The 24,992-nt window shown below is 47.8% G+C and overlaps 1 protein-coding gene across 3 annotated transcripts in view; it reads left to right on the forward strand.

Moving 5' to 3' along the window:
• The first annotated feature begins 3,672 nt into the window (after positions 1-3,672).
• The window catches only part of MOCOS (molybdenum cofactor sulfurase), a 50,062-nt gene continuing 28,742 nt past the window's right edge, over positions 3,673-24,992 (forward strand). For all 3 annotated transcript variants that reach the window (XR_008529994.1, XM_054583544.1, XM_054583545.1), the window contains exons 1-7: positions 3,673-3,852; positions 9,968-10,057; positions 12,860-12,926; positions 13,848-14,489; positions 18,249-18,325; positions 20,292-20,491; positions 24,370-24,486. Coding sequence is in view for 2 of the 3 variants with exons in the window: in XM_054583544.1 (XP_054439519.1) it covers positions 3,711-3,852; positions 9,968-10,057; positions 12,860-12,926; positions 13,848-14,489; positions 18,249-18,325; positions 20,292-20,491; positions 24,370-24,486 (1,335 nt within the window). In the remaining variant the exon portion in view is untranslated. The remainder of the gene's footprint in view (positions 3,853-9,967; positions 10,058-12,859; positions 12,927-13,847; positions 14,490-18,248; positions 18,326-20,291; positions 20,492-24,369; positions 24,487-24,992) is intronic.

Here is a 24,992-nt window from a genome sequence, read left to right on the forward strand (position 1 = left end):
TTGGGTGCAGAAGGTAGTCGCCTGGGACCTCAGCATGGACCAACTCGGGCTCCTCTGAGCCCCAGGCCCAGCAGCTGGACCAGGTGAGACGAGACAGTGGCAGTTCTTTAGTACAGACACTGGAGCTCATTGAGTGATGAACACATGTAAGACGTTCATTGTCAGGTGCTGGAGGTTCCACTTCAGGCAAGTGAGAGGAAGCAATCCAACTCCTGACAGGCTCTTTCTGGCAGGAGAGGCCCAGGGAATCTGGGTGCCAATTAGAGGCTGAGACTGTCGGTCTCCCCCCATGACCACTACTCTCCCCGTTTTCACAGGCTCATTGCCGTGGCTCTGGTCAAAGCCTCCTCCTTCGGGTACTTCCATGGACTCTGTGGTTAGAAGTAACTCCCTCTCTTCTGCAATACTCACCCACATCCTGAAGCAATGGTAGGGTACCCAGCCCACATGGCCTTATGGCTAGAAATGCAATAATTCATTCCCCCTGCTTGGCTCTTGGCACAGTATCTTTACATCCTTTTGAGCAAACAGTGCCCTAGACAGAGCCAAGGGCTTAAAGATATTTCTTGACTGAATTGTAGTTAAGTGATTTTTTTTTAAAAAATGACCTTTGAGAGTTTTGCACTATCATCAAAGGATACAGCAGTGAAAAGGCAACCTACAGAATGGGAGAATATTGCAAATCACACATCTGATGAGAGGTTATTATCCAGAATACGTTAAAACAATTCATACAACTCAACAATTAAAAAAAAATCAACTGAAAAAAAATGGGCAAAGGACTTAAACAGACATTTCTACAAAGATATACAAATGGCCAATAAGTGCAAGAAAAGATGCTCAACATCACTGATCTTCGGGAAATGAAAATCAAAGACAATGAGATGTCACCTTACAACCCATAAGATAGCTACTATCAAACAAAAACAGTAAGAGTTTGGTGAAATTGGTATCCTTGTACATTGCTGGTGGGAATATAAAATGGTGCAGCTATGGAAAAACAGTATTGCCGTTCCACAAAAATTAGAAATATAATCCAGCAATCCCATTTCTGGTCATACGTCCAAAAGAATTGAAGGAGATATTTGTACACCCATATTCATGGCAGCATTAGTCCCAATAGCCAAGAGTCAGAAGTAATCCCCCAAGCGTTCATCAACGGACAAATGGATCAACAATGGAATATTATTCAGCCTGAAAAGGAAAGGAATCTTGTCACATGCTACAACATGGATGAACCTAGAAGGCATTATGCTAAGTGAAATAAGGCAGTTACAAAAAGGTAAATATAGCATGATTCCACTTATAAGAGGTATCTAGGGTAGCCAAATTCATAGAGACAGGAAATAAAATAGTTGCCAGAGGCCAGAGCAGGAAAAAAAGTTGCAAGATGAAAAGAGTTCCAGGAATTGGTTTCACAACAATGTGAATGTACCTCACACTGCTGAACTCTGCGCACTTAGAAATGGCTAAGATAGTAAATTGTATGATATGTATATTTTTACCACAATTAAAAATTTAAAAAAAAAAGTTCTGACTTGGCCCATTCAGATTGTTCACTAGGCGAGCTTGTTCTGAAGTGGCAGCCTGTGGATTTGGGATTTGTTTCTCTGCCACAGAATACCTCCAGGAGAGGAAACTTACATTCCCAGGAAAGTGACCTAGGCCCTCGCTCAGAGCACAGTTCACGGACCCTAGATCTCACTTCACCCAGGCCACGCCTGGTGGGGTCTGTGGACTGACTTCCCAGGTGCTAGCTCATCGGTTTTGTGTGCTATTGAGAAAGGCACTGTCTTTGCTTCATCTCCCCCACCTGTCAGAGCCACCTCGTGTATCTGCTTATTTAACTGTTGAATCATTATTAGTACAGATAAGAGTGTACATGTGACCAATGCAGTGCCTAGTACCCAGGGACGACTCCTTAACACTAGCTTTTGTTACCCAAAGTCACATTTGCAGGAGGAAGTGCCGTGGATAGTGGCCAAGGTCCCTGCTGCAAGTGTGGCCAGAAGGTATCCAGAAGGAGGTAGGGATGGGCGGTGACGCCTGTGGAGGAAGGGCCTGGGGATTAGGCAGTGAGCGAGAGAAGGGGCAAGCAGGGGTTACAGAGGAGCAGGGGAACCCCGGTACCAGCTCTAGTAGTGTAGCCCCCAAAGCACTCTTCTTCAGATCAGGTACGAGAGGCGGGCGGGGCGCGGGGCGGGGGGGGGGGGGCGGCTAGGCCAGGGGAGGTGAGGCTGTTCACAGTCCTCCAAGGCTCTCACGATGGGCTACCTGGTGGCAGCACCCTCCGGGCGCTCTTTGTACAGCCAGAGGCTGGGGTCCGGGACTCAGCTGCACGCATCCTCACTCCACTCATTCCACTGCGCGTGCCGCCCAGCACAGGACCACCGCCCGCCTGGCCGCGCAACGTACGCGGTGAGGGTTTTTTTGTATCGTTTTGTTTTTTACGTGGGCTCCCTTTCCACCTCGTCCCACCGCGGAATACTTCGAGAACCTTGGGTTCCCCCACCCGGCCCGTATCTGAATCCCTTACTTAGGACGCCCTTCTCTCACTTGGTTCTACACCATGCACCTCGCCAGGACCCCTAGTACCCGGTCGCCTTTCACTCCACTCCCCTAGGCGGGCCCTGTACATAGGATAGCACCTGAGGGTCCCTTACTTTACACCTGGGCTCCATATCCTGCACCTCCCCAGCAGCCCCGGGGCCCCGCAGAGCACTCGCCGAACAGGAGTGTGGCTTGCCCTTCGCGACTAGACGCAGCGGTGTCCCGGGACACCGCTCTGCTCGTCTCCCCCCACCCCGCTCCGCCCCCGCCCCCGCCCCCGCCCCCGGCATCCCGGATGTAGGATCCAGGGCGGAGCAGAAGTCACTCGAATCCCGGGCTCGAACGGGGCGCAGCCGCCGAGGCGTTATCAACCAGCCCCGAGAATTCCAAGTCTTATTCCTCCTCCACCCCTTGCTCAACCGCGTTCTCAGAAACGCTGAGCACACACCGCTCTGGGGAGCGCCAATCCAGGAAGCCTTCCCTGCAAAGGCTCTGCCCCGCACGCTGGAGCCCCAGCGCCGAGGGAGACGGTCCCAGGAGCTGGGAGGAGCTGGGGCCGAGGAGGGTCGGGCGGTGAGCCTTGCCACAGGATGCCGAGCAAGAAAACGCCATTTGTTGCTCCTTCCACCAGCCTCGCCATGCGACCACAGATAAAGAAGAACTTAGCACTCCAAGTGTCCCGGGGCATCTCCGTGGGCCACGTGGGGAAGCTGTTCCAAGCGACAACACAAACGGGCATTCTGTCCTCCGACCCCCAGGTGGGAAAAGAGCAGGAAAGAAGTGAAAGGTGGCTGGTTCGATTCCCAGTCAGGGCACTTCCCCGGGTTGCGGGCCAGATACTTGGTTGGGGCCGTGAGAGAGGCAACCCTTTAAAGTATCTCTCGCACACCGATGTTTCTCCTCTCTCTTTCTCCCTCCTCTCCCAAATCTTTTTTTTTTTTTTTTTTTTTTTTTTTAAGAAGCAGCAGCGAAGCTCTGCGTGAGAGTGCGCGCGGCCCTGGCCGGCCGGGCGGGTTTCCAGACGCACCGCCCCCGGGCCGCGGACCCTGGGCCTTTGCTCGGCGTGGGGGCGCGGCCCGGGCGTGGCGGGGCGGAGTGCGTGTGGGCCGGCTTTCCCTCGTCCCGGCCGGCGAGGACTGCTCAGCAGGCAGGCCTGGGTCATGGCAGGCGGGGAGGCGCAGCCGGGGGCCGAACTGCTGGCCTTCGCTCGGTCCCGGCACTCGAGCACGCAGCCCCTCGCCTACGGCTACGGCCCGCGCAGCCTGAGCGAGCTGCGGGCGAGAGAATTCGGCCGCCTGGCAGGTGAGAACGGCGGGGGCTCCCACGCGGGGCTGGCCGGGCAGCGTGGGGGGGCACGCGGTTCCTAAGGAGCTTTCTGCTCCAGAGGGGAGTGATGTTACCTCACTCGGGGCGCATTTTGAGTGGAAAGACCTGGAGGGACATATCCACGCGTCCGATTTGTGGATACGGCTCCCTGAGGTCCCTCCTGCAGTCCCGAGACTGCTCGCTCTCAGGCTCCTTAGACTTTCCAGTGGTACAGGACCGACCTAGACTTTTGTCACCTGTCCCCGTCCTCCACGAACAGGGCTTTAAATTCTGCCTTCGAGAGTGCCGACTCTAAAGGTCTATCTGGCCCCGGGGTTATAAAATTCAAGAATGCCCAGTGGCCCTGTCTGTTCTGTTGTTGGTCTGGGCACAGCAGCGGTGTGGGGGCTGTCAGTGCAGCCGGGCCGCCCGGCGGCCAAGGCCGCCACGCAGGGCCCAGGCCATGCCCTCTCCGCCCCGCCCCCAAGATTGCGTTCCAGTCCGCTGAGACGGCTCACAAGCAGCTTTTATTTTCGAAACCTCCTTTTTCTCATTTTAGAACAACGCCTCTGCACTTTAGCTCGCTGGGGGACTTGAAGAATTAGCAAATTGTAATATTTGAGGGTTGAGTACAAGGTGAGCCTGTCAATTGGACCAGATGATGGGGATCAATCACGTCGTGCCTCTAAATTCCCGAAGGTGGGACAGTCTGGTTAAATTTGAAATCAAGCTGGATCTGGTCCTGCGGCGGTTCCCAGCCCATTACTGCCAGGCAGGAGCCCTGCCTCGCCCCGCCCCGCCCAGAGTATGATTGACCCTTTAGCCACAGACCTTGTACGGGGGGCTTCCATGAGCCTTAAGAACCGCGTGCTAAGAGAGCAGCCGTTTCTCCGGTTAAGTGGCAGGTCAGGGTGCCGGCACCTGGATTTGAAGCGTATTTATTGTCTTGATGAACAGTTACCGTATTTTGCCGTGTAGAATGCTCTCCCTTGTAGAATGTGCACCCACGTTTTTGGCCCAAACTTTCAGGAAAAGAAGTCTTTCATTTCAATTTTTTAATTCAGTTATGTATTTATTTATATTTAGAAACAAAACCGATTGTCATATTCCACGGTGTTAATATGCATAGGGATGTCATTATTATTTTCTAGAGTTACATTTGTTAACACATAAGCATAAACAGAAGAATTAAAAACATTTATACAGATATGGAATTAGTACTACCCATGTATAATACGCACTGTTTTGCCCAAATTTTTGAGGGAAAAATAAGGCTGCACATTATGCCCAGCAAAATACGGTAATTGGTGACTGCCCCTTGCTGGTGGTGGAATGCAACCATGATTTACATTTCATTAATCAGGTAGCTGATTCCAGCTCCTTGAGTCAGTTCCTTATGTCTCACTTAGTGACTTCTTCTGAGGGGCTCTGAGGGCTGTGGCCTCCTCTTCGGGTGTCCCCTGTGTGTGGTTAAGAGGGGAGGCTCGGGAGGCCAGGCCCTTCTGGCCGGCATCCTCTACCTCCTCCCTGTGCTTCACAGCGGCACATTCCCCTGCAGGAGACAGCCCTTGTCCCTCTGTCTCCACATTCTCCCTCTGAACTTGTTTAGTATAGAAATTTCCTACCCACAGAAATAGACGGACACAATGAACACCCACAGGTGCAGAAGGAAGGAGGTAGGCTTCCCATTCTTTCGAAGCAAGTCCCAGAAGCTGTAATCATCCAGTCCATAATTATTTTAGCACCTTAATCCCCTAATCCCCTCCAGCTCTGATCTCTCACACCATCATTGGCTGACCCCTCAGTACCCCCCTGGGAAAGTAGAGCTGTGTTCCCTGGGGACCTCCTCATTTCACTCTTATCTTTTAAAGAGCAGCACCTTTCCCCTGCAATATATAATTTAGATGTGATAGCCAGGATTTCAGGCTGGGCTTCAGATCCTCTTTACTGCTATAGATGCTCCTCTCCTTACCATGAGGTTACCTCTGGACAAACCCATCATAAATTGAACATGTCCTAGGTGGAAAATGCATTTAATACCCCTACCATACACCATAGCTTAGCCTAGCCTACCTTAGCTGTGCTCAGAACACTTGCATTAACCTACAGTTGGGCAAAATCATCTAACGCAAGGAATACATTCACCCATCAGTTGTTTACCCTTGTGATGGCATGGCTTTCTGGAAGCCGTGGCTTACTGCCACTGCCGAGTGTCACAGAGAACATTGTACTGCATATTGTTAGACCAGGAAAAAAATCAAAATTCAAGTACAAGTTCTGCTCAATGTGTATTGCTTTTCACACCATCATAAACTCAAAAAATCGTGAGTCAAACCATCATAAGTTGGGGATTGTCCGCCCTTGTGGTAGTGTTGTGTGTATCCCTATGCATTTAGCTATTTATCTATTTCATGCAAGTTCCCAGCATTTTCTCTACATTATGGTTGAAGTAGGCTTTCATGGACTAAACTCATCCCTCCTACTGCCAGGAATCTTGGAACATATCCACTTTTTTTTTTTCCCCCTCATTGGGCAGGGAAAAACAAAACAAAATGATATAACTTTTACTTCTTCTTCCTTCTGCCTCCCCCTATAGATTTTCTGCAGGTTTGAGAATTTGTCTGGTTAAGTGGTATCTCTGGATAATTAAATGTTTAATCTTTAAGTCTGAAATATTTTGCCTAATCAATTGGATGGGAAAGTCTTTGTCTTGGTGAAGGGAGCATATTGCATATACAGCTCTGGTTCAGTGGCTCTTGAAGCTTCAGGGTGCTAGTTGATGGCCACTTACCCTGAATGGGACTGAGAATTGAAGGAGGATGACCTGAAGAGACACTGAAATTTCCTTTCTGGAAGACCTAATACTAATTTGTTTTGGGTAATTTGTCTTCTAATAACGGCCAAACCCTGTGGAATGTGTGCCAGACGCTGGACTGTCATATACCAACTTATTAACTCTCATCCCATTTGCAGATGAAGGAACAGGGACCCAGAATGGCTAGTGGTGGAGCAGGATTCAATTAAGTTTGGTCGACTTGGACTGTGCACTGTTAACCGCTGTGATGGTTGACCTTCCCCTAAGATCGCTAGCTGATGTGGCATGGCTGCCTTGTTTTGCAACATGAATTACTGGACCAAGGGCCTATGCAGCCTTCTCCAAAATGGCTTCTTGGCCCTGCAGAAGTCTGTGGACAGGGTGCATGGTACCCCCAGCAGCTCCTCCGGTTTTACATGTGCTCTGAGGCCTCACATAAGCATCTTTCCCAATGCTTGGGTGGATAAAAGACTTTCTTTTGGTTATGTACCTTTGTATTTCTGAATCTTCAGTAAAAAAGAACATTATTTTAATACTAATTTCCTGAACTAGATAGTACATTTACATGCTAAAACATGCAATAAACTAGGACTAAAAGGAAACGTAATCAACCGGACAAAAGTCATCTATAAAGTAAAATAGAATAGAATAAACCACAACTAACATCATACTTAATGGTGAAAGACTGAAAGCTTTACCCCTAAGATCAGGAAGAAGACAAGGATGGTTGGTTCTCACCATTTTTTATTCAACATTGCATTAGGGGTTCTAGCCAGGACAATTGGGCAAGAAACTGAAATAAAAAGCACCCAGATTAGAAGGGAAGAAGTAAAACATGTCTACTTGCTGATAACATAATCTTGTATGTAGAAAAATATTAAGGAATCCACATACAAAACTACTAGGATTAAAAAGCACATTCAGCAAGGTTGCAGAATACAAAATCAATACACAAACATTATTTCCATTTCTATACACTAGCAATGAACACTATGAAAGTGAAATAAATGAAAGCATCAAAAGAATAAAATGCATAGGAAAAAATTTTATCAAAAAGTATAAGATTTATACACTGAAAACTATAAAACATTATTGAAAGAAATAAAAAGACTTAAATAAATGAAAAGACATACTGTATTCATGGATTGGAAAACTTAATATTGGTAAGATGTCAGTGCTCCCCAAATTGGCCTACAGATTCAATGCAATTCCTATCAAAATCTCAGGTACTGTTTTTGCAGAAATTGATGATCCTAAAATTCATATAGACCCAAAATAACCAAGGAAATCTTAAAGAACAAAGTTGAAGGACTCACATTTTCATAAAAGTATAGTAAGTAAAATTTATACAAAGTATCAGTAATCAAGATCCTGTGGTATTGGAATAAAGATAGACACCCAGACCAGTGGAGTAGAATTTTAAGTCCAGAAATACATCCCTGCATCTATGGTCAATTGATTTCAACAGGATGACAACACTATCTATTGCAACAGGGGAAAGAACAGCCTCTTCAACAAATGGTATTGAAACAACTGGATATCCACAAGCAAAAGAATGTAGTTGGATCCCTACCTCACACAGTATTTAAAATTTAACTCAAAATGAACCAAAGACCTAAATATTAGAAAAAAAAGTATAAAACTCTTAGAAGCATAAGCATAAATCATCAGGACCTTGGATTAGGCAATGGTTTCTTATGACACCAAAAGTACAAGGAACAATAACAAAAATACACAAATTGGACTCGATCAGAATTAAAACTTTAATGCTTCAATGGATACAAAAAATTCAAAAAAGTGAAAGGACACCTCACTGATGGGAGAAAAGTTGTGCACAAATAGTCATAGCAGCATTATTTATAATAGAGAAAAAAGTAGAAACAACCCGATGTTCATCAGCAGATGAATGGATAAACAAATGTGGTATATTCATACAATGGGACACTACTAAGTCATAAAAAGCAATGAAGTTCTGATACAGGCTGCAATATGGATGCACCTAGAAGATATTACGCTAAGTGAAAGAAGCCAGATACAAAAGACAACATAGTATATGATTTCATTCATGTAAAATGTCCAGAATAAGCAAATATGGAGACACAAAGTAGATTAGTGGTTGCCAAGGCTGGGACTGGGTGGATTGGGAGTGATTGGTAATGTATATAGGGTCTTTATTTGGGATAAATGAAAATTTGTAAAATTAGTTGTGATGGTTGCAGAACTTTATGAAAATACTAAAGCCACTAAATAGTATATTTTAAGAGGGAGAATTGTATGAGATGTGAATAATATCTCAATAAAACTTATAAAACAAACAAACCCCATCCTGCATAGAAAACAAATGTTTGTTAAGTGAACAAAAGAATGAATAAATCGATTTACCTTGTATGCTCTTGAAAATGTATCTCAGAGTTTGTTCCATGTCGGTAATGTTAAAGTACCAGATGGGTGTGCAGTAATTCTTTATTTTAAATGCATGGTGATGAAGGTTTAAATCACTTCTGATTTTTTACTATGTCAGACAATGCTGCATTGAATATCCTCATAAACAGGCCATTTCACAAAAGCACCATTATTTATAAGATCAATTCCTAGAAGAATAATTTCTAGGTCAAAGAGTTTGCATTTTAAAGCCATACCAATATTGCCCAATTGCTGTGCATAAAGAAGCTGTACGAATTAGCTCCTACCATGTACCAGAGAGCCAGTTCCCCACACCCTCCCCCATGCAGTCACTTATTCAGCCTTTTGGTCTTGGCCACCTGATGGGTAAACCTCGACATCTTACTCTCATCTCTGTGTGACTTTCTTGGTTTATGAGAGAGGCCTGAAGGATCATTTAAATTGTGCACTGGTATTTTCTGTAGCGCTCAAAGCTTCTGAGGGGTGGGAGAATTCACTATGGGACAGCAGAATCGGGGCTTGCCCACCGGGGGAGCCGCACAGAGACTCCAGAAGAGGGTGTGAGCCGTAGGCGAACTAGCTTTACCGTCATTGATCACAGACGTTTGTTGGGCTCCTCCATGTGAGAGGCTCTTCCAGCTTCATAAGGGAGCTGGTTAATCAGGAAGGTTCTCTCAGGGATCAAGAGGTCATTAAATATGCAGTTCTTCCATCGGTCATGTCTACACTTGGATTCAGAAGCACATATTGAGAGACTGGGAGATAAGAATGGCCTGGCGTTACATCTTAATGCATCCAATGAGCACTGTTCAAGCTCACACAAACAAGCTCTAGGTAAAATGAGTGGAAAACCTCTGGAGATTAACCACAGCTTTATTTTGTGCTTTCTTTCAGGAACCGTCTACCTTGACCATGCAGGAGCCACATTGTTCGCCCAGAGCCAGCTCACAAGCTTCACTCAGGATCTCGTGGAAAATATTTATGGTAAAGAAAAACACACCATACCTGATTTTTGAATTGAGCATCAGCCAACTACATTCAGCTGATATATCTCTGCTTAATAAATGCTGGGTTAATAGAACAGGGCCAAGCCTAACACCCAAATCTGAATAAGCATGGTAAAGAGGAGATCAGGCAAACACAGGTCATTCCTTACAACACGCGTGCTGCTGAGATGGGAGAACTGGCTCAGGGACACATGGGTTACTTCCAGAAGAAGGGGCCAGCATCAAGAGGGGCACAGAGATACAAGGTGCTATATTTGGTGGTGTGATGACCCTGTAGGACTGACACTGTGCAGAGAGTGGGACAACCAGAGGAACATTCATTCATTCACTCACTCCATAAATGTTTGCTCAGCCACTCTGGTGTTGAGGCGTGGTACAAATGGCAACAAAGTCCCTGCCTTCATGGACTGTGAACTCTGGTGTAGTCAAGGCAAGGCCTTAATCCAGTCATCTCCAAATAAATGTGAATTACCAACTGTGTGAAGGCCTGTGGTGCCCTGGGGGTCCGGATTGCAGAGCGGCAGTGGGGTGGCAGTGTGAGTGTCAGGGAGGTTTCCTTAGGAGTGGGGTCGATGCTGGAGCTCACTGGGAAAAGGGTCGGGAGACGGGCCTTCCTTCGCCGCAGAGGGAACAGCAGGAGCCAAGACCCGGCTGTGGTTTCAGGAACCAGCCCAGGAACTCAGGGAGGGGAGGAGAGCAGCAGAAGTATGAACGGAGAGGGAGGGAGGCCCCTGATAGGTGCCTGGTAGAATTTGATTTGTATTCTAGAAACAATGGTGAGTCACTGAAGGTGTTAATCAGCAGCATCATGGCATCAGGAGATGGTTTTGGAAAGGGAGTTTGAAATAACAGTAGTAGTGGATGTAACAGTGGTAATGATAATAGCAGTGAATAATAGTAATAACAACGGAATAGAGCACTCATGGCACTTCCGGTGCTGTTCCCAGTGTTTCTTCTGTATTGCCTCTCCATTCTCACAAGTTAGGGTATAGGTTCTGTTATCCCTCCTGTTGTAGAAGTGAGGAAACGGGCCTCAGCGAGGGCAGGTAATTACTCTGAGGCCACTAGTCAGGAAACACTGGAGCTAGAGGAAGATAAGGGGGCTGAGTCTCTAGGCAGTTTGGCTTCACAGTGCAAGCCCTTAGCCTCCCCCCGACCGCCCCAGGGCATGACAGTCTTGTCCTGCCACACTGAAGCTCTGCTGGCCGGCAGATACTTAGATCTGGGGTACAGCCTCCAGGGAAGATGCCCATGTTGCATTCTATCCTGACTTTAATCCATGGTTTTCGAAAAGACCTGTAATTCTCTTTCCTTAACCTTTGTAAGAGTCATACTGGTGGGAAAGAAGCTGACTGGAGAGATGATGCAGGTGGTCCTAATGGTACGGGGCTACAAACCAAGGAGATGAAAGGCAACCTGGGTAATACCAAGTTCCACAGGTCACTAGCTGATATGGAAAAGGAACACTGGTAGCGTCAATGGCCACACATCCAGGGTACTTTGAGGAAACCAAAACCAAAACCTCAAAACAGAAAACCACAAGATTTACCTTAACATGAACATGTGGTCTTGCTCCTGAGTAATGCTGGTGACCAGGCCCTGCAGGTTATGTACTTGGAAAGGTCTGTGTTCACATCTGGGGGCCCCTGTTTGGAGGGCGCTAATGATACTCTGGGACAGACACAGAGGGGCACCGGAACAGGGGGAAACACTGGAAATTGACAAAGGAAAGCTGAAATTGGGACAGCCTTTAGCCTTGAGAAGGGGTGGCTCTGGGGAGTGGGGATGCCCACTTCACATGTTTGGAGAAGGAGGCATATGTCTTTCTGCAGACACAGTGCCAGTAGCAGGGATGTGAGTGCAGGCAACAGACGGGGACTTAGGTTCTGTGGTGTTCGTGGCTCTGTCCCATGGTCAGGGGAAAGGGCAGCCTCCTGAGGTTGTAGATGTCACTCCCTGGAGTTAATGAACAGAAGAACCAGGCTGGGCACCTGCTGGGAAACCTGCAGAAAATGTTCTTGCATTGGCCTGGCTGCTTCTGAACAGACTCCTAGTTCCAAAATGCTCTTCCTAGATCCTGTCTTGTTTTGCTAGTGAGGAGAGGGTTTTTTTTTTCTTGGTTTGCTTAACAGTTTTTTTGAGTTATAATTTGTATTCATAAAATTTACCTATTACAAGTACACAATTCAATGATTTTTTAGCAACTTTACCAATGAATGCAAGCATCACTCTTAGTCCTTTAGAATATTTTCACTCCTGCACTCAGATCTCTAATGTCCATTCACAGTTCATCTCTGTTGCTCCCCTGGCCTCTCTACCCACCAGTTCCCTCACCCTCGCCCCAGGCAACCACTGATCTACTATTTTCTGCATCTCTATACAATTGCCTTTGCTGGAAATTATAAATCGAATCACACAATATGTGATCTCTGTGTCTGGCATCTCTCACTTAGCATGCTTTCAAGGTTCATGCATGACATAGACAGTAGTTTGTTCCTTTTTACTGCCCAATCATTTTCCACTGTGTGGATATATTACATTTTATCTATCTGTTCACCAGCTGATGGACATTTATGTTCTTTACGAATAGAGATGCTGTGAACATTCATGTGCGTAACTCTTTGGGTGGACATGTTTTCATTTCTCTTGAGTGTATAGGAACGAAATCTCTGGGGCATATGACAGTTTTATGCTTAACTTTTTGAGAAACCAAGGGACAGGGTTTTGGAGGAACACAAGTAGTGAGTGACTTAATGGCTTTGTGTTTGTAACCTGCCAGGTAATCCTCACAGCCAGAACATCAGCAGCAAACTCACCCATGACACCGTGGAGCAGGTGCGCTACAGGTGAGTGGCAGGGATGCCAGCCTGCGCGGGCACTCCCAGGTGTATGGACTTCCTTCCTAGTGCCTGTCCACATCCCTGCAGAGGATCTGAATCAGTTTCAGAAAGATAACTTTCAGCTGAATGGCCACACACACAATGATATAAAGATCAGGGTCAGAGGACAGGAAGGTGAGAGCGGGAAATACCAGAAACACAGGTAGGCAGCTCTGAAGTATGTACCGCTGTGTGTGGCTCCAGGCTGGTGCCATGGTTCTTGGGGACCAGAGTGATGAGAAGTGACCCCAGTCCTAAGTCTTGCTTTTAGAGAGAAGAAAAACCATTTCTCTGGTTTTGCTTTTCATGTTTCATTTAGGCTTCTTGTTTTATTCATCCCCCCTTTTTAAAAATAATATTTGTGCATTTAACAGCTCTTTATATTTTTCCACATGTAATAATTAGTTTTTGGTAAATAATTTCCAGGTGGTACCTAAAGTTACTTGAATTGATACAATTTTAAATTATTTCCAATCGGAAAAGGATACTGGGTTGCCAATATTAAAAGCAATGTGAAACAAGTTGATGACTTAAAACTTGTTATGGCAGAACCAGATAGTAGAGGAAGGTCGGGGGCAAGGGAGGTTATTTTCTACTAAGGTGGAGGTGGTTGTGGAATTTTGTCATCTTCTCCTGTGAGGGATGGGGACTTGGGAGGCAAGGTGATATTGCCGGTTTGACTCCATCTGTCATCTCTTCCCACAACCTCCTCTGTGCCTGCTCTCACTTTGCAGTGATGGCAGAGCCTACCTGGGTTTTTGTTTTGTTTTGTTTTTTTCCTAGCTATTAAGGTAGAGAGATGTCTTACTTAGTAGAGATGCAACTAACTCCAAACATTGGACACTGGAGTGAGGCCAAGTGGTTGTCGCAATGCTGTGCTTCTTCCAGGATTTTGGCGCACTTCCGCACCTCCCCAGACGACTACAGTGTGGTGTTCACAGCCGGCAGCACGGCTGCTCTGAAACTGGTGGCAGAGGCCTTCCCGTGGGCGTCCCCGGGCCCAGAGAGCAGCGGGAGTTTGTTCTGTTACCTCACAGACAACCACACCTCTGTGGTGGGCATGAGAACAGTCGCCAGAGCCAAGAACGTCACTTTCATGCCGATCAGGCCAGAGGATATGTGCTCGGCAGAGAAGCAGGGTGCCGCCACCTGTGATCCTGACTGCCAGCTTGTGCATCTCTTCTGTTACCCAGCTCAGAGTAACTTTTCTGGGGCCAGATACCCTCTGTCCTGGATAGGAGAGGTCAAGTCTGGGCAGACGCGCCCTGTGGGTGTGCCTGGGAAGTGGTACGTGCTGCTGGACGCAGCCTCCTACGTGAGCACCTCCCCTTTGGACCTGTCGGTTCACCAGGCCGATTTCATCCCCCTCTCCTTCTATAAGATCTTCGGCTTCCCCACCGGCCTGGGTGCCCTGCTGGTGCACAATCGAGTGGCTTCTCTGCTGAGGAAAACCTACTTTGGAGGCGGCACGGCTGCTGCGTATCTTGCAGGAGAAGACTTCTATATCCCAAGACAGTCGGTGGCAGAAAGGTAATTTCGCCGTGGGTGTGGCTTGGGCAGAGTTCAGTAAGTCTGGGGTCTGGCTTGGGCCACCTGCAGGCCTGTGCAGGGGACCAGGCTGGGCCACTGAGGTCAGGGGAGTCGGCCATGACTGGCGGCAGGGCTCAGAGGTGGGAGGTAGAGGTCTGCGGCTGGGTGAACTCTGCTTCTGTCACTCCCTCCCAGCTGCGGGAGGACAAGAGCCTGCAGGAAAGGGCTGCAAGCAGGAGGTGAAAGGACCTCCAGAGAGTGAGGGGGGTGGGCCACAGGCCTTTGCACAGCATGCTGGCAAGAGGTGTCAATGAAAGCAGTGACTAAAGAGATTTTGAACAAATGTGTATACACGGTGACAGCATCGCTGGTTTACAGCCCTTGGAATCAGCATAGCTTGGCCCTAGTTAATAAGAGGAATCAGTTAAACTAGAGGCCACCAGGGTTGTGGTGCACTGTTGACAGCAGCCTCTGTGAGCTCCGCAGTGAGTTACAGAGGACACTGGAGGGCAGGCGGCTACTGGCCCTGAAATGGCTCAGGCTTCTGAGGGTATGTGTGTCTTCCTCAGGCTGCTGGGCAGGTGGTACGGGTTATGTTCAGGAATTTCCCAGATGGTGATGGCTGGTGCCTACGAGGTTGAATACGTGAGAGGGTGGAAATGGTAGCTGAATCAGCGTGCTGCTGTCTCCAGCCAGAGGGGATACTGTGGGGTTGGGACAGGTTGGGTCACCTGCTGGTGTCTGAGAAGGCTTGAGGCCTGGACGGGAAAGTGGATCGGGTCCCCCACAGACCCAGGTGCAGGCTGAAGGGTCCTGCAGAGAGGGATGTGGCTTTGACAGTGGAGTTCATGGTAAAGTGTGTAGGCCCCAGAGCTGGTTTGATGGAGAGCGAATCCTGGCTTCACCACATGCCAGCTGTGGGAACAAGGGCATGTGACTTGATCTCTGCCCCTCCTGTTTTTCCCATAAAGTGGGCCTCTAAGGGATACAATTTTTTTGAACTAATATAAGTGAAGCACCAAGATGAAGTTGGCATCAATACATTGTGAGGCTATTTAATATCTTTTTTTTTTTTTTTTTAAATTTAGAACTTCTCCATAGGTGGGATTCTAAAACAGGGACACTGCCCAGGCTCAGTCGATTGAGTGCCAGCCTGCGAACCCAATGATCACTGGTTCGATTCCCGGTCAGGGCACATCTCTGGGATGCTGGCCAGATCCCCAGTTGAGGGCATGAGAGAGGCAACCTATCGATGTTTCTCTCCCTCTCTATCTGCCTCTCTTTAAAAATAAATAAATAGAATCTTTAGAAAAAAAGGAATGCTAGTGTAAAACCTTTTGAATTCAAATGTGATAATATAGTATGTAATATGACTAAATGAGACTAGAAAGATAGGCACAACATATAAATTAAAGGCAGAACAAAATGACAGCCCAAACGTTTTTTTAATCCTCACCCAAGGACATTTTTTTTGTTGCTGTTAGAGAGAGAGGAAGGGAGAGAGAGAAGCATCAGTGTGAGAGAGAAGCATCGACTGGCTGCCTCCCACACCCACCTGGACCAAGGATCAAACCCACAACCTACGTATGTGCCCTGACCAGAAATCAAACCCACAACTTTCGGTTATGGGACGACACTCCAATCAACTGAGCCACACTGGCCAGGGTGACAACCCAAACTTTATTGAGCCAATAGGACAGGTGAAGGCAGAGGGAAGTGGCGCAGCTCACTCCAGGCAGGCTGCTGGTGGGCTGGGCTGGACCAGACCACTTTTCTTCAATTTGGGTGGGTTGCCTTATGTACAGCAGGAACCACATCAAGATTCCCAGAAAGGTGAATGTCTTTATTCACAATTAGAAGCCTAATTTTTATCTTGTGAACCTAGGAATAGAACTTAAGAAATTTAATACCCAACCTAAATGTTTCTCGAAAATGTTACCTAGATCATGTGTTAATCTTTCCTATTTGACAGTGTTTGATGGAAACAACCTTCCTTTTACCCTCAGAGTCTATTAATTATTGATGAATAAATAATTATTTACTATTTACCAAGTAATAACAAGTTATTGGCTAATATTTTTTAAAAGGTTTTATTTATTTACTTTTAGAGAGAGGGGAAACGAGGGGGAGAGAGAGGGAGAGAAACAGCAATGTGCGAGAGATACATGGATCACTTGCCTCTTGCCTGCCTCCTATTGGGGACCTGGCTCTCAACCTAGACAAGTGCCCTAATGGGGAATCAACCGGCAACCTTTTGGTTGGCAGGCCAGCACTCAGTCCACTAGCCCCACTAGCCAGGGTGGCTAGTAATGTTTTTATTAAAGACTATGTACTAATTCATTAGTGATTAATCAATTAGTTGTTTTTTATTATTGATTCATTAATTCTGTATGTCTATTAATTACCATTAGTGTTATAAGGAAATTAATATTGCAGTAACAATATTTTGAGCAAATCTTATCCCTAGAGTATTAAAATACAAAACACAATATTCCCATGGATAGCTTCAACTTGTATCAGGCATCTGTTTGCCACCATCCTTCATTCTTTGCTGAAACCTCCTCGCTGTCTCCCAGTTTCCCCATCACTTCTGCAGCAGCCAGAGGTGTCTGGTCAAAGTCTAGATCCCATCTTGTCACTCCTGTCTGCTCCGAGCCCTTAAGCCTGTGTCATCTCATCCAGGGAGGAAGTTCTCCGACTGTATGGCCTACCCCTCGCCACCTCGCCTGCTCCCTCCCGGCCCCACGGCCCTCCTCACTGTTCCATGGTTGTGCCAGGCCCCGCTTGCTCAGGGTGTTTGCTGCACCCTCTCCCTGGAATGCTGTTCACTCTGAAACTGGGAACTTAGCTGCTTCAAAATGGGCCGTTTCCCCCACTTCCTTACTTCCGCTGTTTCTGCTCAAATGATCTCCCTCAGAGAGGACCTCCCCTGACCGTCTTGTCTACAGCAGCCACCAGCCCTCTGGTTTATTCATCATGGCTGCACTTGTCACTGCTTGACTTGTTGCTTATTTGGCTTCTCTCTGCATGTTTGTTGCTTGCTGTTCTTTGTTTCTGTGGCCTCTGGAGCATGGGAGCTCTATGAGGGCAGGGGTTTTACCTGTCATGGTCACTGCCGCATCCTTAGCACCTAGGCAGTGTCCAGCACACAGTGCAATAAAGGTTTGGTGAATATTTTCACCGAATGAATATTTATAAAATGCCAACATATGGGTACCCTGATAATCAGGAAGAGGTACATCTGCTGTACAGAGCCTATGTATTTATTTATTTATTTAAACCAAAGCCTGTGGTTGTATAGCCTTTGGAATGGCAGGCCCTTGTTAAGAGTCCCAGAGCTGCACGGCGGGTCCAACTGAATTGCCGCCCTGTCAGTGGTGCTCTCTTGGGATCAAGTGCAGCATTTCAAGAGCCCACAGCACCTGAGATTTTGTCAAGTCCCAAGTCTTCCCAGGGCAGCAAAGCATCTCTCCACTTGTTAATGTCTGAAGATGGTGACTGCCTTTTGGGGCCTTTTGTCATTGCCACCTGTCATCTCGAGAAAGCTGCAGAGTGGGTCAGGGACAGGGGCAGCCTGACGGGGCTTGTTGTGCAAAGCCCTCTGTCCTGAGGGGGAGAGAGCAATGGTTTCTAAGGCAGCAGAGAGAAGGCCCTTATAGGTTATGGCCGAGCCTAGAATCACAGCCTCATCAGGTACCACAAAATGCACGTGGAGACGCAGGCCGCAGCTTGACCTTGTTCCCCTCACCCTGGCTGCAGGTTTGAAGACGGCACCATATCATTCCTTGACGTGATAGCGCTAAAACATGGATTTGATGCCCTAGAGCGCCTCACAGGTAGGGGGACCTCTTCATCACTGTGGAATTTCCTCCTGTTGCCCATGCCCTTGAGGGAGCCCCAGCATGGGCGTGATTCAGGGGAAGGAGATTCTGTGCCTGGGACCGGCACAAGGCAGCTGGCCCATGAATGCAGTTCAGGCTGCTTCTAAAGAACTTCAACATGACCACTGACACAAAGGCAAGAGGCTGTGGCTTTTGGTTTTTGTCTGTTAAGAGAAGATTTTAGTAGGTAAGAGACATCCCGAATCAGGAGATTAATAGCTTCACAGAAGCAGAGGAGACATCCTGGGTTCCTGGCCTGGGCATGGTGACAGATCCTGAGACCTTATTCAGCTCTTACCTTGTGGGGTTCTTGCTGCAGCCCCCTGGGAGCTAGAGGCCGAGCCTACTTTATCCATGAAGGAGCTTATGCTCAGAGAGGTTAAATGGCCTCCCAGGATCAGGGAGCTGGTGATTGGGAGGGCTAAGGTGTAAAGCCAGGACATACCAACACTTAACCCTGAGTCGCCAACCACTATGTCTGCTGCTGGCCTCGGCAATGACGCACATTTTCCTTCCCGACAAGTGCTTAGGGTGCGTGGACAGATGGGGACAGTCACCATAGGCTGACACACAGACAGGTGCTACTTCCATTCGTGGGGCTTGACACAAAGGTATGTCACTGGAAGAACCTCTGTCTGGTGAGATGGGCATCCACCATCCTGCTGCGCCCCTGGGTGCTGCTTCTGGAGGCTGAGCTTCTAGAGCTGGGTGGCACTGCTCCGCCATCCGGAGAGATGGAGCCGCGGTGCACCAGGGGCGTGGCGTGGCGGTTAGACAGTCCTTTCTTTTGCTCTTTAGTTACAGAAATGGGACCCTGCAGGTCCACAGCCTTAGCCCAGCCCTCGGGGCAGACAGGGTGCATGGGGAGAGAGGACTGCCCTGCAGGGAAGTGAGAGGGCATCATCCAGGGCAAAGAGGAGATAATGAAGACAGACATTGAGAAATGAGTGCTTTCCAAGGAAAGAGAGTAGCATGGGACCCAAAACACAAGTGACAGGGTCTGACAAGGCCAGAGGCACGTTTGAAAGCAGGTGGACAATATCAGTTTTCCAATAAAGCAAACCCTGCTTTGTCCAACTTAATTGTTCTTTTTTTAAAAAACTATATATATATATATATATATATATAGCTCACCAGTTCAGCCATTTTTAAGTGCACAGCTCAGCAGCACTGAGTGCACTCACGCTGTTGTGCAACCATCGCCCCCATTCGCCTCCAGGGCGTTTTCATCATCCCAACTGAAACTCTGCCCATTACACAACAACTCTCCGGTCACCCTCCTGCTGGCCCCTAATAATCTCTATTCTCTTTTCTGTCTCTATAGATTTGCCTATTCTAGGCACCTTAAATAAGAGGAACAATACAGTATTTGTCCTTTTTTTGGTCTCTCTTATTTCACTTAGCACACATTTTTAAAAGTTTATGCATGTGGTAGCATATATCCTTAGTTGCTTTGTATTATACTAAAATGAGTTAAACATTAACAAAAACCAACAGCAAAAGAGTGATACATTTAAAGACAAAATTGCACATTTTTGCTATCTATTTCTAAAAGGTCTAAATTGTCTGAAAGCTTAAGTAGCATTATATATTAAAAAAAAGAGGATGACATGAATTCCTATGGAACAATTCATGAATGGCAAACTGCTGTTTAATACCAAAGACCTAAACATATATCATGAGGGAAGTACCAAATATTTATAAGTATTTAAAACCATTAATATCAGGTCCAAGTTTGCCAGTTATAATGATCTTGTTTTCTTAAAAAATGAGTGAACTGTATAAAAAGTTAATACTTACATATAAAGTTCTACATGAAGTTAATAATTTTATATAAAGTTAATGCTTGGAACTCAGAACTCTTTTCTGTGACAAGTAGAGACGATGTCCTTAGTAACCACATTTCGTACTTGTTTTTGAGGCGGAATGGAGAACATAAGGCAGCACACCTTCACCCTGGCCCAGCACACTTACATTGCCCTATCGTCTCTACGGTACCCTAACGGAGCCCCTGTGGTGCGGATTTACAGTGACTCCGACTTCAGCAGCCCGGAGGTGCAGGGTCCCATCCTCAATCTTAATGTGCTCGACGACAAGGGGAACATCATTGGTTATTCCCAGGTGGGTTTTCTTTCCATCTTGCTCACCTGTTCGCAACGGAAGTGCTCTTGTCTGGAACTCTGCCGCCTGGCCACCCTGAAATGTGCGGTCAGGGCTTCTGGGCCCTTGAAGTAGCTGCGGCGAAGCCCACATGTGGTGGCAGAGGCCACTGGTCCTTCCTAAGAGGTGCTTGGCTGTCATCTACACACAGCTAGAGCAAGCGTGGCTTTTTAGTTCTTCAGCTCTTTTTATTCAGCCAGAAATAGTCAATTTCAAGTAGGAAGAGAGAGGCCCAGTCTCTGACAGCCGTGGAAAGGGACAGCTGAGGTCTGCTAGCAAGGGGAAAAAAGGCCCTGAAAGAGTGTGGACAAAAAAGCAGTGTGGACTGAACACCGTGTCTGAGGTCATTTTATGTACAGACAACGTTGGAGGCCCAGTGATGCACGAGACCATATCACAGTGTCACCCAAAATTATGGGCCAGTTTCCACCATTTGTTTGCATGCCTCTTGAAAAGCAGAACTTTTTTTTTTAATGGCAAGTAGAAATGATGTTCTTAGTACTACAGAAGCCCTTATTTCTGCCACAGTTCATGCATATTATGAGTTCAAAGAATTTGGTTGGTTGGTTATAAAATAGTTTCTGCAGATACACTTCTTGTATCTATTTTCTCATGAAAATAATGCTAATAGTGGTTTGTAGGTTGGGAACTGCTTACATTCTTGCCACAGTTGAGTAAGCTGGTCGCTGTCCAGTCTTTTCAAAGGTCCACAGAGACACCGAGCACTCAGACATGGCGGTAGGTGGGCATCAGACGGAGTGCCACAGACTGGGTGCGGGGGTCCCACGGTCTCTCCCAGAGCCGGGCTTCCTCCCGCTGCTCTGCGAGGAGCAGATTTAATCATCAGATAAGTTTGGAAGATGGTTTTCTCCTTCCTTTGAAAGCCACTGTCTCCAAACACCTTTGTTAAATCCCGAATTCCTCAAAGAAAATCTATTTCCCAAGGAATCATTTTCCCCTCTTCTGAATAGCCTTAAGCTTTCTGAAGAATAATCTCGAGAAATATTCTCCTGGGGGAAATGTCAGTTTTCGCTGGGGTTTGCATAGGTTGACTGCAGACCCCCGAGAGTCCCCTAGTCATACACCTGCAGAAGCAGCCCCAGCGCACCCAGAAGCATGTGTTTGAATTTTTCGGGGTTTGTGTGTTTGGAAAATGCATCGAGACAAAAGGTTCATCTTCTTAAATACATTATGCTAGGTCATTGGTAAAGTAAGTTTTATTCTTAAACCTAAAATAAATGTTTGCTTCTTGGGGGATAGAGGAAGACAGACTATGCTGTGTGCTGTGGCAGGCAGAGCAGGGAAAGAATTCCTCATCTGCTCAGAGAAGCCCCAAGTAAGAGGGACCACCAGGGAGAAAGAGCTGCCTGTCTAGGTGCCTCAGTGACTTTACCAGGAAAGTCATTCCCACAGGACACGCGTCTCCCTCTGTGCGTTTGTAGAGGAAGCCGGTCACTTGCATGGATTCCGGGGCCAAGGCACGGCCAGCCATGCTGGGTCAGGGAAGTCCAGCCATGTTTCTCCTGGGCTAAAGGAGCTTCCCAGTGTGGGGACCAGATGGTGTCACGGCTGGGTTTGGCCGTCTCTTTCAGGTGAAGGGTAAAAGAATTTAGCCTTCTATGAGAAGCCTTAGGGTTCTTGCTTTTGATGCTGGGCCTCCTAATTACATTCTCTTCTCTGGCAGAAGTCACTCTACCCAGTGGTTAAGAGTGTGGGTTCAGATTCTGACTGCCTCTTGCTGGCTCCGTGAGCTTGGGCAAGTTAATTTAAACTTCCAAGTCTATGTGAAGTGAGGCTAACCATGCGCCTTGCTGATTGTGTTGTTATAAGGATTAAATGAGATACAACATACAACCTTTTAGCACAGGGCCCAGGACAAAGCAAGTGTTCAAAACACACTGAGCGCAAACGCTCCTGGGTGAGGAGTTTCTGATGTCGCCCTGTGGTCAGGCTGGGACCTCACCTTCCCTGGACACAGGGCTCGTCCAGCCACAGCGACCAACTTCTTCACCTGGCTGGGCACAGGCCGAGCCTGTGTGGGATTCAGCAGGGTTCAGAGTGAGAGGACACTCAGTCATGATGGAAAATTAGGATGAAGGAAAGGGTGACCAAAACAGCACCTTCTACCCACATCCTCTTGTAGGTGGGGTCCCTGTCCCCTCCCCTTTAAATCTTGGTGGCTTTATGACCTGCTTATGCCCGAGAGAATGCCCCAGGTGACACTGTGTGGCATTGAAAGCCAGTTGGTCTTGTTCCCTGGGTCACTCGCTTTTGGAGCCCTGAGTTACCATGTAAGACGTTCTACCCTGAGGCTGTCATGGCGTGAGGAGGCCAAGCCATGGGGAGAGGCCAAGTGCAGGCACTGTGGTGGCAGGATTGTTTTGCGCCTGCCTGGCTGGGGAGGCCAGACACACACATGAGTCAGTCAGTCTCCAGATAATTCCAACCCCAGACGCCACATCATTCCCAGCCTTTGAGACCTCCCAGCCAAGACTTGAGAAATCAGGAAACAGAGTCAAGTCATCTCCTTTGGTGCCCTTTCTGAATCACTGAGCCACTGTAGGCAGGAGCACAATAAAATGGTTGTTGTTTTACTCCACCAAGTGTGGGTGGCTTGTTTCACAGCAATGGTTGACTAGGAGTGGGGCGGGGAAGAAGGGTGTCTTAGGAGTCTTCTAATTCAGCGTGGCAGGAGTTGGGGCTGGGGAGCAAGGGGCTTCCCCAGGCACTGCCCTCTGAATGGAGACTGCCTGACTCTGGATGTGGAGTTGGCCAGACCCAGTGGTGCTGCCAGGTCTCATCTCAGAGAGCCGGGCTCGCCTGGGATTTCATGGTCAGATCTCCAGATCACAGGGCTGTTCACCAAGGATAAAGGAGCACAGTTGTCCTCCGGAGGCTCTCAGTTCAGCCCAGGGAATAGCTTCTCATTCGGACAGTCCAGGGGAGATAGCCGTGGTCTTGATCAGGGAGGAGCCATTGTCATGCACGGCTCAGCTAGGGCCCAGACTGACCTCGTGGGCACCTGTGGTCTGCAGAGGGTGCCGTATCCTCATGGCTGTCTCTGGCACCCTGTGTGCGACTTCCCAGGGAGAAAAGTTGCAAAGGCTTACCACCCAGCTGGGCAAGATGTATTTGTTTCTGAGTGTAGTTAGGTACTTCTCTGAGTTTAACCTGAGCCACCGGGGCTGAGGACCCTCCTGGCCTCCAGGCCCTGGGGAAATGGAGCCCTGGACCCCCAGGCAGAAGACCTGGGGCAAATATCCCCTGTGCTAACCCTGCCTTTGCACCTTGAGTGAATGTGAATAACCTCCCAGAGCTTCCAGGGGACAGGAAAGAGCCTCGGAACTTCTGGACTGAATAGCGATTCTGTGATTCAGCCTCAAAGTTAGGGACACTATGAAAAGCAAATTGATAACACACAGTGTCAGTACAGTAGTGCTTCTGGTCCAGGCTGTGAGCCCAGGCAGGACTGCTCTGAGCGGTGGCTCGGCGGGTCCTGCTCTGTGATCAGCCCTGTGGCAGAGGACGCCAAGGAACTGCCCCCCGGCCCCGCCGCACTCTGGTTTTGTACTTCGTAATCTCATTTGCAATGTGGGGGCCCTAACTTGGAATACATCTATAACCCACCAGGATAAACTTTAATTATCAGTAACATCTTATCAAATGTGTTCAGTAAACTTGTGATGGATCATGGCACTTTAGTGCAAAATTGCAGGCTCATACTTTCATTTTATTGTTAGGAAAGACAGGTCCAAATATTGACCTGAATCTCCGTCCCAGGCCACCAGAGTAAAACTGGGCATTCCTAACACTGGTCTTGTGTTACATTAAACCCGCAGGTGGAGAAAATGGCCAGTCTTTACAACATCCAGGTGCGAACTGGCTGCTTCTGTAACACTGGGGCCTGCCAGAAGCACCTGGGGATGAGCGACGAGATGGTCAAGAAGCATCTTCAGGTTGGTGTCAGGCCCTGTGGGCCAAACGCTGGTCAGCAACACCCAATGGGGGTGCCACCAGCAACGCTGGAGGCTGGTCGCTTGTCTGGGGTGGAGGCTGGTTCTGTTTTCTAAGCCCACCCTGTGGATGGGCACAGGAAAAGGGGTTAACAAAATTAGAAAATACTTCAAGATAGTATCTCCATGAAAAGCATGTTTTACTTTGAAGGCAAAAATTTAAAGGCTGAAGAGAGGTTTTAACGCAGGACAAGCACGCATGGCAATGTGCTCCTACGCTCAGAAGGCCCTTAGCTCATTCAGTCCTAACAGGGTAAAAATCTTCAAGCTGGAGCTAGCTCCTCTCTGGGCTGGGAGCGGAGAGGAGCCCTTCCGGGGGGCATTCCACCTCTGTCAGAATCCCTTCCTTCCCTGCCTGCTCTGAGCTGAGGTTTTCCCTTCAGTGTACAGCCTCTTTGGAACCATTTCATAAAAACAGTATGAGTGACAAAGAGCCCTTATTTATTTTG

This window comes from Pteronotus mesoamericanus, unplaced genomic scaffold, assembly GCF_021234165.1.
Source record: "Pteronotus mesoamericanus isolate MK-2021 breed Mesoamerican mustached bat unplaced genomic scaffold, CSHL_Meso_final contig_74, whole genome shotgun sequence".
Classification (NCBI taxonomy): Eukaryota; Metazoa; Chordata; class Mammalia; order Chiroptera; family Mormoopidae; genus Pteronotus; species Pteronotus mesoamericanus.